Genomic DNA, 16,138 nt, shown 5'->3' with positions numbered 1-16,138 from the left:
AATGTTGTAAGAGTTTTTGTTGGTACGAGCCTGCTGTATCCTGGAATGATTGATGTGTCAGGATGAAGTAGCATGATTTCAGCTGTACGGGTGGAAGATTGTGTCCCCCCCCCACCCCAGTATGTTCTGTGCAGCTGATCAACCATTGGGAGTAATCATCCCTGGTCACCCTGGCATAGTCCCTGCCTTTTGGTTCTTGCAATTAACTGCAGTGTCCTTTTCCTTGGCTCCTTATATTGGCTCCTTATATTGAGCAGACACACCATGTAAGCAAAGCACAGCCAGAGTCCCGAGAAGCCTATCTGGCTGCATGATCCTCCAGCCTTAACAACAGATGGCTACCGATAGCGGAAAGCCCTGTGGTCTCGCTGGTCAGTTGGATGCTCCTGGACTCTGTTTCTGAGACTAAGTCATCTCCTTTCTGCATTGTTCATACTTAATAAAACTCATGCTTCAGTAAATTTTTTAAATCTTTGTATTTTTGTGATGCTAAAATAAAGAGAATTCTTAATGGAAACATCCAACTGCTTACAACCACAGTTTCTCTTTTCAGTGCACATTTTCTGCAGTGTCCTTTACATCCTCAAACCTGGACTTTTAAAAGAGTTGATACCTTTTTAAAAAAATAAGCTCATAACAAGAACCAGTAGTAAAGCTGACGGCAATTGAATTTCACAAGATTCACAAACACGCCTCTTACTGCAAAAGAAATTTGTGCTCGGATTTAAGAGCTCCATTTTGTAAAGCAATCATTTTCCAGTCCTCCTTTTCTGTACGGAAATGTTCACACTGAGGAGCCAGCAGCATAGATTTTCACTTTAAATTACTCGTTGCTCCTGTTCTCTGCTGTGTTTGCCCTGTAGCATGGGTTGACATTTCATAGAGAGTGAACCTGCATAGGGCCAGAAAATATATAATTATAAGAATCACCTTCTCTTGATTTTCCCATTACGTACCAATCACAATGCAGGCAGGGTTTTCATAGGTGTTTGCTGCGAACTGAAAGAAGTTTTATTCTTTTTTGACCTGTGATTAAAATGTGGCATTTTGGTAAATAAATAGAAGATAGCTTTTGCATAATTCAGTTCTCAGCTGGTACTATAAGAAGCTGGTAATGCGAGTCTTTGACCTGTATCACATAAGTAGCATACATATAATGGAAACTGTGTCCTAGGATAAAAATTATGTAGCAAAATGATTTTTTCCCCCCAGTGCTAAATGTACATATGCAGCAAGAGGCTTGCTATCAGGTTGTTTTTATAAATGAATAATTCTTTCATCCAATCTAAACATTTCCATTATATTTTTCAAAAAAGGTTGAAGTCTAGGGTCAGGTTAGATTAAGCTCTCGTACCTTCCTCACTCTTCCCCCTTCCCATTCACTAAATTACACCCAACATATTCAACCATCCAGCTGGAGTCTGTCCAGCTTGGCTAAGACCTGGGGCCCCTAAGAATAGTTGAATGTTAACATGCATCCAGGTTATATGGGCTGTGTTCAGAGGAAAAGTAGAGGCAGGGGCCCTATTAGGAGGATATGAAGAGCTGAAGTTGCAGGGCAATGTCTGTTACGCTGCAGTAGCTGGGCCTGAAAAGTGCTGACCTGTGAATACTGACGCACATTCAAGTGATGCCATGAATAAGTCTGCTAGTAAAAGCTGCCCATTGTTCATTCAAGAGGGGCAGAGGATACCAAGAGGATACAACTGCATCTGTCCCTCTCGAATGAAGGAATGAAGGAACCCTGCAAGATGTTAGCAAAGTTGCATCATTTGCAGGGGAAAAGCATGAGGGGATAGGGAGTGTGAGATAGAAAACAACAAACTTACACTTGGAGCCTTAATTAAGATTTTAAAAAGAAATTAGTGTTATTTATTGTAGGAACTACATACTTGTTAGGAGAGATAGATCCCTATCTGTCTAGTTTAAGGCTGGCACTGAATGGCAAGACGAGTCCTGCATCCATTGTGCAAGATGGTGAGGAGAGAAGGGAGATTGTGACAAAGAGAGTAAGATGAGGTGTCACAAGGAGGAAGTCCTGAGATTAGCAATCTACACATCAAAGGAAAGATCAGGGCAGTAAAGAGTAAACAGATCCCTGACTTCTCTATCTTTCCAACTTTCTGGTTTCCCCCCCCCCCCTCTGAAACCTGAGGAAGGGACAGCATTAGTTTTCCTTTTCCAACAACACGTGATGCAAAATGTTAGAGAGATGGGTAGTTCTTGCTGTTTCACATTTGGCCTAACATAGCACCTGGGCTGACCTCCTAGAAGTTCATATATAAGTTGTGTTGAGAGCCCTTGTGTTGGGGTGTGCTTATAGTATTAGACTAGTATCAGGAGACAAAGGTACAAGCCCCCCCCTAATCAGACTGGGTGAATTTGGGCTTCTCATTTTCTCAGCATAAACCTCCCTTCTGCCTTGTTGCAAGGATAAAATAATGGAGGGGAAAACTGTTTACACCACCATGACCTCCTTTGGAGTAATGATGGGATAAAAATGTGATGCATTATTGAAGAGCAGGGGAGCAAATTGATCTGCATCAAAAATGTTTCAGGATATAGGTAACACTTCCATTCATTCATCGAGCCGAGTGGATGTATAGAAGTTATTTTAATAACTTGGTAGCATTTTAAAATGAATGATGAGTGGGGGGTTGGGTTGCATTAATTGATGCTTATATTTTTATATTTATTGGACATGTTTGTAACTTCTCTTTGCGTTCATGGCTATAATTTTGACAATAAATATGACTTGCATGTTTATCTTCTAAAATGATTGCGATATTTCATTTTATTCCCCCCCCCCTCTTTTTTAGGACCAGGGGCATACGATCCAGTTGTGAAGTCTACATCCTGTCTTACTTTATGGGTTTCTCGGATGGAGCGTTTCAAAGACGCAAAGGAGGATACTCCTGGCCCTGGAGCATATGAGGTTTGTTGATATGATGGCTTTGGCTCTTATTTTTCAGCTTGCAAGGCTACTTTTTTTCTAGTGAGAGTGTCAAAACATCTATTTACCTGGCTTAATATAAAAATTAATTTTTAAATTACAAGCTGGTCTGCTTGTAATGCTGATTCCTATTATGAAATGAGCATAATTCCCCCCAAAATTTCTTCACCTTGGATTATAGAAGTAGGTTGTTCCCATGTGGTGGTCAGCAGACCAGGGCCGTTTCCACACTACTCACCTTCATCTGGAACGCTGCGGAATGTCACGAAAAAAATGTGGAAGATAGCTTCTTCTCGTGCTAGTTTTGTGCGACATCGCGCAAAACTCATGCGAGAAGATGCTATCTTCCACGTTTTTTTCACCACGTTCCGCAGCATTCTGGATAATGGTGAGTAGTGTGGAAACGGCCCAACTATCTAAAGCCAACTCCTTTGTGGGTGCAAGCACAGAGGTTTTTAAAAATTTAAAAGCCTTTACTCTTGAGTAAAAGTGCTCACTGGTTGTCGTACATTCTATGACCAGACCATGTGACAGAGCAGCTTTTTGTTTGGTCATTAGGTTCTCTATTATAACAGTGTTTTCAATTCTTTCTAGCAAAAGTGGTTCATGTTCCCCAGATTGATCCAAAACAGATTCTTGGTCCTGTGCTTGGGGGTGTTCTTATTGCGGGGGGGGGGGGGGGTTGAATTTCCATGTCATTCTCTATTGTGGCTGGTCTGTAAGATTGGTGTGGAGTGTGTGGAACCAAAGTACAAGTTCATCATTATGAACTGGGAAGAAATTCTTGGGAATGGACAAACTTTTTTTTCCAAATCACTCACCACAAATGTTTGTAAATAAGTATCAAGTCAGTTCTGAACAAAACTGAGAGGTAGTTTGCTCTCATCTTTTCGTATCATTGTTTCTATAAGACAAGAAACGTGTTGCATGGTCACAATCTGCTATCAAGTTTAGACATTTATGCAGCTGAGAGCAAGATGCTGATGCTTTCAGATGACAGTGAAACTCTTCGAACACTACTCTTGTTCAGGATGACTCTGGTCACGCCTGATTCACATGTAGGTGTTCATTAAAGAAGTCCTAAGCCTCTAATTAGTTTCCTTTATCAGATCATTTAACTCCTAGCAAGAGGTACACTACAAATAATGTTTTAGGTTCATATTGTACTCAAGTAAATACAGTTTAGAAACTCTACTTCCATTATAGGCCTTTATTAAAGAATGATTCTTTATCATCCTTAATATTAGCTAAGCGAACAGAAAACCATACCATCCATTATAACTACATAGATCATTAAAGGAGAGCAATTACATGAGGCCAAAAAAATATTTTACCCAAAGATAAGCAAGTCCCAGGCAAGGAGCCTTTTCCAAGAAAAAGCTCCTGATCAATTCAGCTTCTCATATTTATAAGATTTCAGAATCATCTCCTAACGATAACTGTCCCATTTCAAAAGGGCTCACATTCTTGGCTGACTAAGAACAGAACCACAAGTGACAAAAGGCACAGATTGGACACTTGTCTGCTTCCCTCAAGTTTTGATGGGAAATGTAGGCATCCTGGTCTCGCAGCTTGGCTCTCCGACTGCTGTCCAATGGACTTTTCAACTGTCACTTATCCAACATTCTGCCAAGCTGCCTACATTTCCCATCAAAACTTGAGGGAAGCTGACAAGTGTCCAATCTGTGCCTTTTGTCACTTGTGGTTGTGCTCTAATTGTCTTATATCTTCAAACACCAGACAAGGTTATCTCTATTTGAAGCATCTTCTTAAAGTATATAAAAATTGCTAGTTCATCCTTGCTAGTTTTTATCTTACCAAAGTCTATGTAAAAATAATGATTATAAGTTTCTCACACATATGAATATCTTTTGGCTCTCAATCAATATACCCATCCTTGAATTATATCTTCAACTTCTGTGAAGTTGGGCATTCCTGTCATTCTTAGACCTTCCTGCACCTGGGCCTCAGCGCATAGTATCGGTTGATATGGGTAAGAAGTTTCATCCCATATACACAGGCCATACAACTGGAATACTCGTCTGTTTCACACCCCTCTCCAAGGCTATTCTAATCTAGGCCTCCAGACTTCCTTTGTGGCATATCTAGCTATGGGGCTGGCTAGCCCTGTTTCTGTGTGTCAAGACTAGAGATGGGCATGAACCTAAATATGACCCCCAAACCCCTACAAACCAGGCCGGTTCGGGGTTCGTGAACCAGGGTTTGTGGAAGCTCCTTTCCATGCTGGTTCATTGGGTCGTATTTACAGGGGCAGTTTAAATGGCCATTTCCCCAGGGAAATGGCCATTTAAACTGCCCCTTTAAGGGCTCTGCTGCAGCAGGTCCCTTTAAACTATCAGCTGGCAGGCGGCAGGGGGGATCTTTCCCTGCAGCCTGCCAGCTGATAGTTTAAAGGGACATGCCATGGCAGGGCCCTTAAACCCAGCCCCCTAGCCCCGCAGCCCCAGCCCCACACTTACCTTATCCTGCAGTGCAGAAGGGGCGGGAAGGCCATTTTTGGCCTCTTCCGCCGTGCTTGGGGGGCCCTGCTGTGGCAGTCATTTGAGGGGCAGGGAGGCCGTTTTCGGCTTCCCTGCCCCTCAAATGGCCGCCACCGCCATTTGAAGGGCAGGAAGGCCATTTTCAGCCTCTTCCGTCATCCTGCAGGCCCTCAGGTTGGTGGAAGAGGCCGAAAACGGCCTTCCTGCCCCTCCTGGAAGGAGAGGAAGGACTGCGCTGCAGGATAAGGTATGTCTGGGGCTGGGGCTGGGGCTGGGGCTGGGGTTTGTGCAATTTAAAGGGCCCTGCCACCGGCAGGTCCCTTTAAATGATCAGCTGGCAGGCCGCAGGGGGGGATCCCTGCCAGCTGATAGTTTAAAGGGACCTGCCGCTTGTAAGGCAGGAAAGCGCCCTTTAAACTGTTAAATGCCTCTTCCCCTGCCGCTGTTAAGGCCAGAAAGGGGCATTTAAACCCCACGAACCACGGACTGGTTCATAACTGGTCCAGTTCCGCGGTTCCTGGTTCTTTTTTTTTTTGTTCCGTGCCCATGTCTAGTCAAGACATCTTCTGTGATCTTGGTCAATCTAGCAACTGTTCCCCTATATTTCTAGCTGTATACCTGACACTTTTGTATTTGGCTGCAGCAAAACAGGAATTTCTGGAATTAAAAAAATAATGGTATCAGAATGTCCCAACATAACTGTTTTTTATTTGAGATGAACAGACCAGGCCAAATGTCTCAATAAGGGTTTTTGAAAACTTGAACAGATCTTAGCCTGTGTTGGATCCTGTTGATATTTTCGTGCAGTCTTGCTGAAATTGCCTTTATTACTACAGATCATATCACTTTTGTTCTTGCAGATCCCTTGATCTTCAACATAACCTTATTTGGGGGAGGTGTCAAAAAGGATTCCTTTATCCTTTTTTCATCATTGGAAAAGCTGGTTGGATCCACCTCTTTAGTTGCCTTTGTTTTATAAAGAAACAAGCCTCCCATGTATTCATAAGATGTACATCCCTATTTCATAGATAAAGAAACAAGAGGTGCATGTTTTATGGATTTTTCACATTTTATGAATTATGGAATTTTCTTTTTTTGGAGTTTAAATTTTTATTTATTAATAAGACCCAGTAAAAGGACAGAGAAATAGAAGAAAAAAGAATACATTAATTTCCCATTTTTCTCTACAACACCTATCATATTTTAACAAACATTATACTTTTAGTTTTAATATCTCCAAAATTTACCTTTTCAATACTGCCCCCCCCTCTATTTATTTTTCCCAGATTTATCTCCTTAAAAATCAAGACCGCAGATCATCAGTTCATTTTTCCTCGCCTCACACAGAAAGTCAATAAGGGGTTTCCAGTTAATAATTATGGAATTTTCTGTCCAGAGAAGTTTGTCTTGCCAGATTTCTCTTTAGTCTCGACAGAATGAAGATGATGTTTCTTTTCCAAAGATTTCTGCACTTCTGCTTTTCATCCTGTGAGCTCTGCAGCAATGTTTGGTATATTTGGGTTTATGGTGGTTGGTTATGATAGCTTGGTTAGTTTTTATATGGTTTTCAACTTTTCAATAATTGTATTTATTTATTGAAAATTAAGGCAGTATATTTGACTGTAGGCTGTACTCCAGAGTGATAATCATGAAGCCAATGTTATGATTTCAAAATAAAAATGTGAGATGTGCTGGGCTGAGCTAGGAGGTGGTGAATTTCAATCTCATCATGCTGTGACTTGACAAATCATTCATATGACCAAAGCTATACCAAATCACTAAATAGAGAATTCGCCACATCACCAAGGTCACCTTTTGGTGTTTTTTGGTTTTAGTACTTATCAAAAAGAAAGAAAAAACCTTTAGAATATAGAAATTGTTTCTAAGATCATGTTATTACCACATCACTACCCAGAAACTTTTATACGTTATGAAGACTAGAATCGACTGTCATCCACATGGGAAGAGAGCAGTTCTGTCTGCTGATCTCTTGTGCAGATTCCAAGTTCCATCCATCCAGCTATCTATGGAAAGTCTATGATAGAATCTACTCTGTACACTGGTGCTGTAAATTGTCTTTAAGACATCAATGTTAGAAAGGCAAGATAATAATCTTTGAAAGAAATAAAGGTGTGTGCTGCTGTAGGGCTTAGATGTCCCGTTCCCAGGACAACTCAAATGACCCTTAAACATTACCATCCAATATAGTGCCAGGAACTGCAGACAGAAAAGGAAAGCAGAGAAGCACAAACCATACTAAAAAAATTCCTTGCATATTCCTCCCTGCCTCTTTTGTGTCCTAGTTCAGATTAGAGATGGGCACGAACAGCAATATGAACAAAAAAAGCCATGAACAGCCCAATCTGCTGTTTGTGAACAAGCTGTTCATGAGGCCCCATTCTAAATGAACAGGTGGTCATTGCGAGCATTGTTTGTTGCTGTTTGTCAAGCTAGTCAGTCTGGCACCTGCAAACAATTCTCTTGGCAATTTAGGCAGGGATTATCTGAACTCTTTCTGAACTCCTGCTGTTGCCCTGGAAACTAGGGGTGTGCAAGCCAAAAATGTTCGGCTATAGCCGAAAGTAGAAAGCCGAAAGAAGATTCTCTATCGTTAAAGCCGAAAGCCGAAACAAGAATCTCTTTCGGCTTTCGGCTTTCGGGATTCTTTCGGCATTATTTCGGCATTATTTTGGCTTTTTTCTATGGGAAAATGCCTCCGTCTTCCAGGACGCCTGGAGGAGGCATTTTCCCACCGAATAAGCCCAAAATTGGTGGGGACCTTCCTCTAACCCTTCTCTAACAACCACCCAAGTTTCAGACAGATTGAACTTTGGGGGGCCATGTTATGGCCCCCCAAAGCAGGTCCCCCATCCTCCCATAAGAAAGCGAAGGAGCAGCATATTGTTAGCATGCTGCTGCTCATCTTTCTTCATTATTTCCTATGGGGAAAAAATGAAGAGGCAGGCTTCCTTTGCCAGGGGTGGCATTTTGCATGCAAAATGCCCCCCAGCCCTCAGGGGCCCTTCTCCCACCCCTCCTCCCACCCCCCACCAAGGCTCAGCCTGCTCCCACTTGGGGGGGGGCATTTCATGGCCTCCCCAAGTAGGTGCTCTAATCTCTACCACTGACAGCTGGGGGAGGCTTGTGTTGCCAGGGGTGGCATTTTGCATGCAAAATGCCCCCCAACCCTCTGGGGCCCTTCTCCCACCCTTCCTCCCACCCCCCACCAAGGCTCAGCCTGCTCCCACTTGGGGGGGCATTTCATGGCCTCCCCAAGTAGGTCCTCTCAGCCCCTAAAGTCCACCACTTACAGCCCCACACAAACCTAATTCCCCCCCAGCTGCCACACACAGACCCAAATCCCCACAGTAGCCCCTCACAGACCCAAATCCACCCCCACCTGCCCCACACCCATAACCCCAGGAACAGGCTGGCAAAGGCCAGCCCTCTCCCTTTGTTCCCTATGCTGGGAACTTCTAAACTCTCTTTCCCTGGGCAATTCTGCACAGCCCAGGGGTGCCACAATGGTGGGCACACTTCTGAGTGCCAGCTGGTCCCTGTGAAAGAGCACCTGAACCACAGACACCCTCCCTCAAATTCCCCCACCGCCTACAGAGATGGCTGGCCAGCCAGCCCCATTGTTCCCTATGATGGGAACCAACTGCACAACAAAGAATAAAACAAGAACAACACAAAATAAAGTTTTAAAAAAATTATTTTCTCCCTTCCAAAGTACAAGTAGGCAAAGCATTATGACACATTACACCAGCAGTCCCCCACACAGAAAAATTAAAACAAAACTCACTTAACATCAGAGAATCACAAAACACGATTCCTGTCAAAAACACTTTATTTCTTGAACAGCTTTAGGTTACACAGCAGGGGGGAACACCAAAGGGCATGGCAGCACTATCTTACACAAAAATAACACAACTCACTTAACATCAGAGAATCACAAAAGCACAATTCCTGTCAAAAACACTTTATTTCTTGAACAGCTTTAGGCTACACAGCAGGGGGGGGGACACCAAAGGGCATGGAAGCAGTATCTTACACAAAAATAACACAACTCACTTCACATTAAAGAATCACCCCAAAAAATTGCTGTCAAAAGCACTTTATTTCTGTAACTGCTTTAGGTTACACAGTAGGAAGGCACCACAGAGCAGGAAAGCAGTGTACTACACAAAAATAACACAACTCACTTCACATCAGAGAATCACACAAACACAATTGCTGTCAAAAACGGTGAAGTGGGTTGTATTATTTTTTGTAGTACATTGCTATCATGCCCTGTTGTGCCCTCCTACTGTGTAACCTAAAGCTGTTCAAGAAATAAAGTGTTTTTGCCAGGAATTGTGTTTTGTGATTCTCTGATGTTAAGTGAGTTGTGTTATTTTTGTGTAAGATAGTGCTGCCATGCCCTTTGGTGTTCCCCCCTGCTGTGTAACCTAAAGCTGTTCAAGAAATAAAGTGTTTTTGCCAGGAATTGTGTTTTGTGATTCTCTGATGTTAAGTGAGTTGTGTTATTTTTGTGTAAGATAGTGCTGCCATGCCCTTTGGTGTTCCCCCCTGCTGTGTAACCTAAAGCTGTTCAAGAAATAAAGTGTTTTTGACAGGAATCATGCTTTGTGATTCTCTGATGTTAAGTGAGTTGTGTTATTTTTCTGTGTGGGGGACTGCTGGTGTAATGTGTCATAATGCTTTGCCTACTTGTACTTTGGAAGGGAGAAAAAAAATTTAAAACTTTATTTTGTGTTGTTCTTGTTTTATTCTTTGTTGTGCAGTTGGTTCCCATCATAGGGAACAATGGGGCTGGCCGGCCAGCCATCTCTGTAGGTGGTGGGGGAATTTGAGGGAGGGTGTCTGTGGTTCAGGTGCTCTTTCACAGGGACCAGCTGGCACTCAGAAGTGTGCCCACCATTGTGGCACCCCTGGGCTGTTCAGAATTGCCCAGGGAAAGAGAGTTTAGAAGTTCCCAGCATAGGGAACAAAGGGAGAGGGCTGGCCTTTGCCAGCCTGTTCCTGGGGTTATGGGTGTGGGGCAGGTGGGGGTGGATTTGGGTCTGTGAGGGGCTACTGTGGGGATTTGGGTCTGTGTGTGGCAGCTGGGGGGGAATTGGGTTTGTGTGGGGCTGTAAGGGGTGGACTTTAGGGGCTGAGAGGACCTACTTGGGGAGGCCATGAAATGCCCCCCCAAGTGGGAGCAGGCTGAGCCTTGGTGGGGGGTGGGAGGAAGGGTGGGAGAAGGGCCCCAGAGGGCTGGGGGGCATTTTGCATGCAAAATGCCACCCCTGGCAAGACAAGCCTTCCCCAGCTGTCAGTGGTAGAGATTAGAGCACCTACTTGGGGAGGCCATGAAATGGCCCCCCAAGTGGGAGCAGGCTGAGCCTTGGTGGGGGGTGGGAGGAGGGGTGGGAGAAGGGCCCCTGAGGGTGAGGGGGCAGTTTGCATGCAAAATGCCACCCCTGGCAAAGGAAGCCTGCTTCTTCATTTTTTCCCCATAGGAAATAATGAAGAAGATGAGTAGCAGCATGCTAACAATATGCTGCTCCTTCGCTTTCTTATGGGAGGATGGGAGACCTGCTTTGGGGGGCCATAACATGGCCCCCCAAAGTCCAATCTGTCTGAAACTTGGGTGGTTGTTAGAGAAGGGTTAGAGGAAGGTCCCCACCAATTTTGGGCTTATTCGGTGGGAAAATGCCTCCCCCAGACGTCCTGGAAGACGGAGGCATTTTCCCATTGAAAAGCCGAAAGAAAGCCGAAAGAATCCCGAAACGTTTCGGCTTTTTTCTTTCGGCTACCCGAAATGTTTCGGCATTCCCCGAAACGTTTCGGCATTCCCCGAAAGAAGCCGAAACACTTTTGTTTCGGCATTCTTTCGGCATTCTGAATGCCGAAACGCACATCCCTACTGGAAACCCCAGTCTAAGCCCAATTTAGCTTGATAGGCAGGTCTTCCTTTCAAGTGTGGAGCTCCAAATTTGTTACAACAAGGGAGCAAAGAGCAAGGGGGAGGGGGGCTCCCAGCTCTGGCTTTGGAGAGGAAGAGACAGATGCTGTTGACATTTTGATAGTGCATTGGAGCTTGAATTTTCTTTGTGCGTGGTGGGATATGGATCTACCTTCAGGCTCCAGGGCTGCTGCCAGGCTCTGGGCCAAGCTATTATTTATTATTGATACCTTTCCTGCTTCCTGCTCAGGTAAGGTTTCTGGGAGTGGTGCGGTAGGGATCTACCCCTTCAAGTTCAGGGCTGCTGCCAAACTCGGGGGCCAAACTATTATTTAGTATTGGTACCTTTCCTGGTGCCTGCTCAGGTCAGGTTTCTGGGAGTGGTGCAGTAGGGATCTTGACCAAACTTGGATGATGGCTGGAGGAGAGCCTGCTGGCCCCCATGAGCAGCCAACCATGAACATGTTCGTGAACAGGGCCATGTTCATGGTTGGTCGTGAGTCCCTGTTAGTGGATGGCAACGAACAACGAACATCATGTTTGTTTTTTTCTGTTCGTGCCCATCTCTAGTTCAGATCCATAAATTACGGCGTGCAGAGTTTTTTTGTACTAAGAATTAGTAATGGGAAACAAAGATACTTTTTAAATTGAAGGCCAAAGAAAACAATATTATGCAACTTTTCAGTGATAGTGCTTTGCTTGTGGAATGTTAAATCTGCAAGATTAGGACACTGATGATCTTCCAGAGGTAGGCTGAGATTGACTAATTCCAGTGGCCATTCAGAGGATTATGCACTAATTTGTAACTGTTTTTTTTCTGCCTGTGATTTCTGTATTTCTATATGAGGGTTTTTATTTCCACTATATTTTGCAAGGACTCATCATAGCAGCCCATGCCATGTCAACAGAAGGTAATAGGGTGTCTGAAGAAGTGAGTTCTGACTTTCGAAAGCTTACATTCTGAAAATCTTGTTGGTCTCTAAGGTCCCACTGGACTCAAAGCAGGGTGTTCCATGAATGCATTTTCTCTAGTGTGATTTATTTTTAAAATGTTGCCGAAGCAGGGAAGGCGATCTTGGAAAGGCAGCCTTGGAAAAAGAAGCACCATTTTTATTGCAATTGTAATTTACCATAAGGGTCCCTTCTGGATGGAAGTGATAATTTAATAAACATCTCAAACCTTATATCAGTTACGTAGCCAAATTTCTAGAAGTAAAAATCATGTAGTCTTCAAACACCCCCCTCTTAAAAAAATTATTTCTTTATACTATCCTTCTAATTGCAGTGCAATATTTAAAAGACTGATCTGTTTGCACAAGACTAATAGCATAATTTATTCTTTATTTTATCTAAAATATGCAGATATGTTAACCCAAGCTGCAGAAGACAATTTAGATATAGTACATGCAAATTAATTCATCATTTAAGACAATTTTAATATGTTAGCCAATTTTTTGACATTTCTGTCATGTTGAATGATAGTCGCTTCTTTAACTTGACAGGGTAAAAGTTGGTGGTATGTCAAAATCTTTCTACTCTGTCTCTTTAGAATGCAAAATTTTCTTTTATTTCTCTGCTTTAGAAAATGTATTATTAATCTGATCTTTTGGCCAGCCATAGGCTGTAATATGAGAGCTTGCGAAATATAATTATAGTGCAACAGCCACATACAGAAATATTTCCTCTGTCACCTAAAATGTTGCTTAGTAATTTAAGGGAAGTAGTTTAGATTTTTCACCCCTCTCTAATAAAATGCTACATACGTAGCCTGAAATAGTCAAGTAGCAAGTAGGGATCCTTCAAACTTTGCAACAGACAGATTCACCAGGCAAATATACCATGTCCTGCAACTGTGATCCCTGGTGAGCTGGTGAATCTATTTGTCTTGTTGCAGTCCATCCCAAGCAGCTGCAAAACAGCTTTATGGCTGCACAGGAGCTTTGATGTTTCAGTTTCATTGCCTTCTGCCTTGCAAGCAGTTTTTGTGTCTGTGCAGTAGGTGAAATCAATTCTCCCTCAGGATCATGAGTTTGTTGGGTCAGATAATTAAATTATGAGTGGGAGAATACTGTGACTCCCATAAGAATGTGTGAAAAAAATGCACACAGAAGATAACCTCAATGATAAAATGGGCGTAAACACCAAACAGTAAGGCTTTTAAAAGGAAAGGAAAAAACCCCAACCATTTATTTATAATGAAATGCAGTCAAGATTAATTTGTTCACTGTTTGCTTATATCGGAGTCCCCAACTTTTTCCAGTCTGCGGGCACCTTTGGAATTCTGACCCACAGGGTGGTGATTTCAACCACGAAATGGCCACAGGAGGCGGAGCCAGCCGCAGAATGTCAGGGAGGGAAGTTATGCATAGCTGTGTTTGTCACTGTTCGGCATTTCAGGCAGAATCTCTGTTTAACAGGATGCTTTTTAAAACGAACATATTATTTTAAATATTTTAATATGTACAGGTTACCTTCAGTCACTCATTGAAGATCCTTTTGATGTGGTGGTGGCAACTGCTGCTAAAGCAACTTTTTAAAAAAGATCTGCAGAGCAAATTAGATGAGCTGCTGGGCAAAACCCTCATCTGGCCTGTCCACTTTTTAAAAAACACTTGGTTGGTACCAGGAAAAGTGTTGGGTGCTACGTTGTGGACCCTGGCTTTGATGATTAGGTGCTGAATAGTGAGTAGTGACAACATTTCTGTGTGAGAGAGCAGGAGCTAGGATTGATCAGTCTGTGTAAGAGCATGCACTTTCAATTGCACTGTACTTTGAATACATGAAAAGTAACTCAACAAATAGGCAAATGGCTTGCAAACAGCCTATCCCAAAAAATCAGCTCCCTGGTCACAACTTGTGATCCAAAGTGTGCCAAAGCATCTGGTGTTCCCATATTTTTAGTAAAAAGTAGTCCAGGTCTGGAGCAGCTTGATATTAATATTATCATGTATCACATACATTTTTAGTTAAATGTTAAAGTTTGTTCTACAAGCCTGGTAGGCCAGTAGCAATCTAAATGGAAGATGTGGAATCAAGCAGTAGCCCAAATTTCTTGTTGAGAATTTCCTCTAAGGCTGTCATTCATTCTTAAGCACAGAACTACGATTCATTGTAGTGGGTTTCAGATTGCTGTAACTGAAAGGTGAAACAAGATCTTCGTTCTTATTCATTCTCTTTAACCCTTAAGGGCCTATGCGTGTTTATGAAAATGAGATGAATTGAGAATAATTTAAAATGTGAAGGACATACGGTGGAATGCTTGTGTTCAGTTCATAGCCAGGCCATCTAGATGATTGTGCAATTGACACAGGCCATTTCCACATGGCCAAAGCCTTTGGAAGATCACGCGAAACTCACGGAATGAACTGTCTTCCTAGCGCGATTTCCAAGCTCAATCCAGTTTAATGGCGCGATTTCTGACGTCATTGTGCCGTTAAAGAGGATTGTACCAGGAAATTGCGCTAGGAAGACACTTCATTCTGTGAGTTTCACGTGGTCTTACGGGCGTGTGTGAAAATGGCCACAGTGTGTTCGTGACTTACAGCCCTTTCCAATTGCTTTACAGCAAGCAGCATACTATCTCTGAACATGGAGATTCCCTGTAGTCATCATTGCTTCATAGTCCTGTCCTCCATGAATTTGAATAATCCCCTTTTAAAGTAATCTAAGATAGTGGCAGCATTGTATCACATGGTCGTGAAGTCCATAGATGAGTGTTTTCATGTTAATTATTTTACAAAAAGCCAGTAGCCTTTCCCTGTGTTATGTGTCATGCTGGCTTTGGAACTCTGTAGTTTCAAAAGGGCATACAGGTGAATGGGGGCAGTGGTAATGGTCATAAAGCTTTCCCGTGCATAGGTTGTCTTTGGTTCTGTGCTACTTTGTGGGATTTCTCCTTTTGTTTCACCTTCTAGGGTGCACACCCATCCTGATAGCCTTGAAGGAGGCCATTGTGAATAGAGATGGGCATGAACTGGGAAAAATCTGAACCATGCGGTTCATGGTTCGTCACATTTCATGCACCACAAACTTTCATGAACTTGCCCCAGTTCATGAACTGGTTTATTTGGTTCATGAAAACATCACTTTCAGGGCAGCAGAAGGTCTGCAGAATAGGGGTTCAGCTGATCCCCCATCATCTGAAAAAAGCTGCTGGCTTGAAACCAATACTTTTCTTGCATGGCAAGAAGTGTTGCTGCTTTCAAATGCCCGCTGCTTTTTTCAGCTGAGGGGAGGGGCATCCTCCTCCTATCAACTGAGGTCCTTGACTTTAAAGTGTTTCAATATCAGTTCTGCTTCCCATGTTTGCAGGAGTTTGCTTATTCCCTGCTGGCTTTAAAAGCCAGGAAAGAGTTAAATGGCTGGTTTTTCCCTTCCTTCTTTGGGGTATGCGCACTCTTTTTTTTTCAAAAGCAAGAAAGGGTTGTAACATTGTAACATTGCAAGATTGTAATGTTACTGCACATTCCTCCTGGCTTTAAAAGCCAGGAAAGGATTAAATGGCTCCTTTCCCCTCCCTCCCAGGCATGTTCCAGGCTTTGAAAAAGAGAGGAAAAAACAAGCGTTTTGCAGAGCCCTTTGGAAACAAAGTAGCAGGGAAGCAGGGAAGCAGGTCCCTGCTACTTTGTTTTCAAAGGACTGTGCAAAACACTTGGTTTCCCCCCCTCTTTTTCAAAGCCTGAAACATGCCTGGGAGGGAGGGGAAAGGAGCCATTTAATCCTTTCCTGGCT

At 43.1% G+C, this 16,138-nt stretch overlaps 1 protein-coding gene across 1 annotated transcript in view; it reads left to right on the top strand.

The window, feature by feature from the left end:
• Window positions 1-16,138, top strand: part of STPG2 (sperm tail PG-rich repeat containing 2) — a 306,478-nt gene that overhangs the window by 157,679 nt on the left and 132,661 nt on the right. The window contains exon 12 of the mRNA XM_054990485.1: window positions 2,820-2,935. Coding sequence (XP_054846460.1) covers window positions 2,820-2,935 — 116 coding nt within the window. The remainder of the gene's footprint in view (window positions 1-2,819; window positions 2,936-16,138) is intronic.

This window comes from Eublepharis macularius, chromosome 10 (genome assembly GCF_028583425.1).
Source record: "Eublepharis macularius isolate TG4126 chromosome 10, MPM_Emac_v1.0, whole genome shotgun sequence".
Lineage (NCBI taxonomy): Eukaryota > Metazoa > Chordata > Lepidosauria > Squamata > Eublepharidae > Eublepharis > Eublepharis macularius.
The sequence above is the reverse complement of the archived record's forward strand: the minus strand, read 5'-3'. Positions and strand labels throughout refer to the sequence as shown.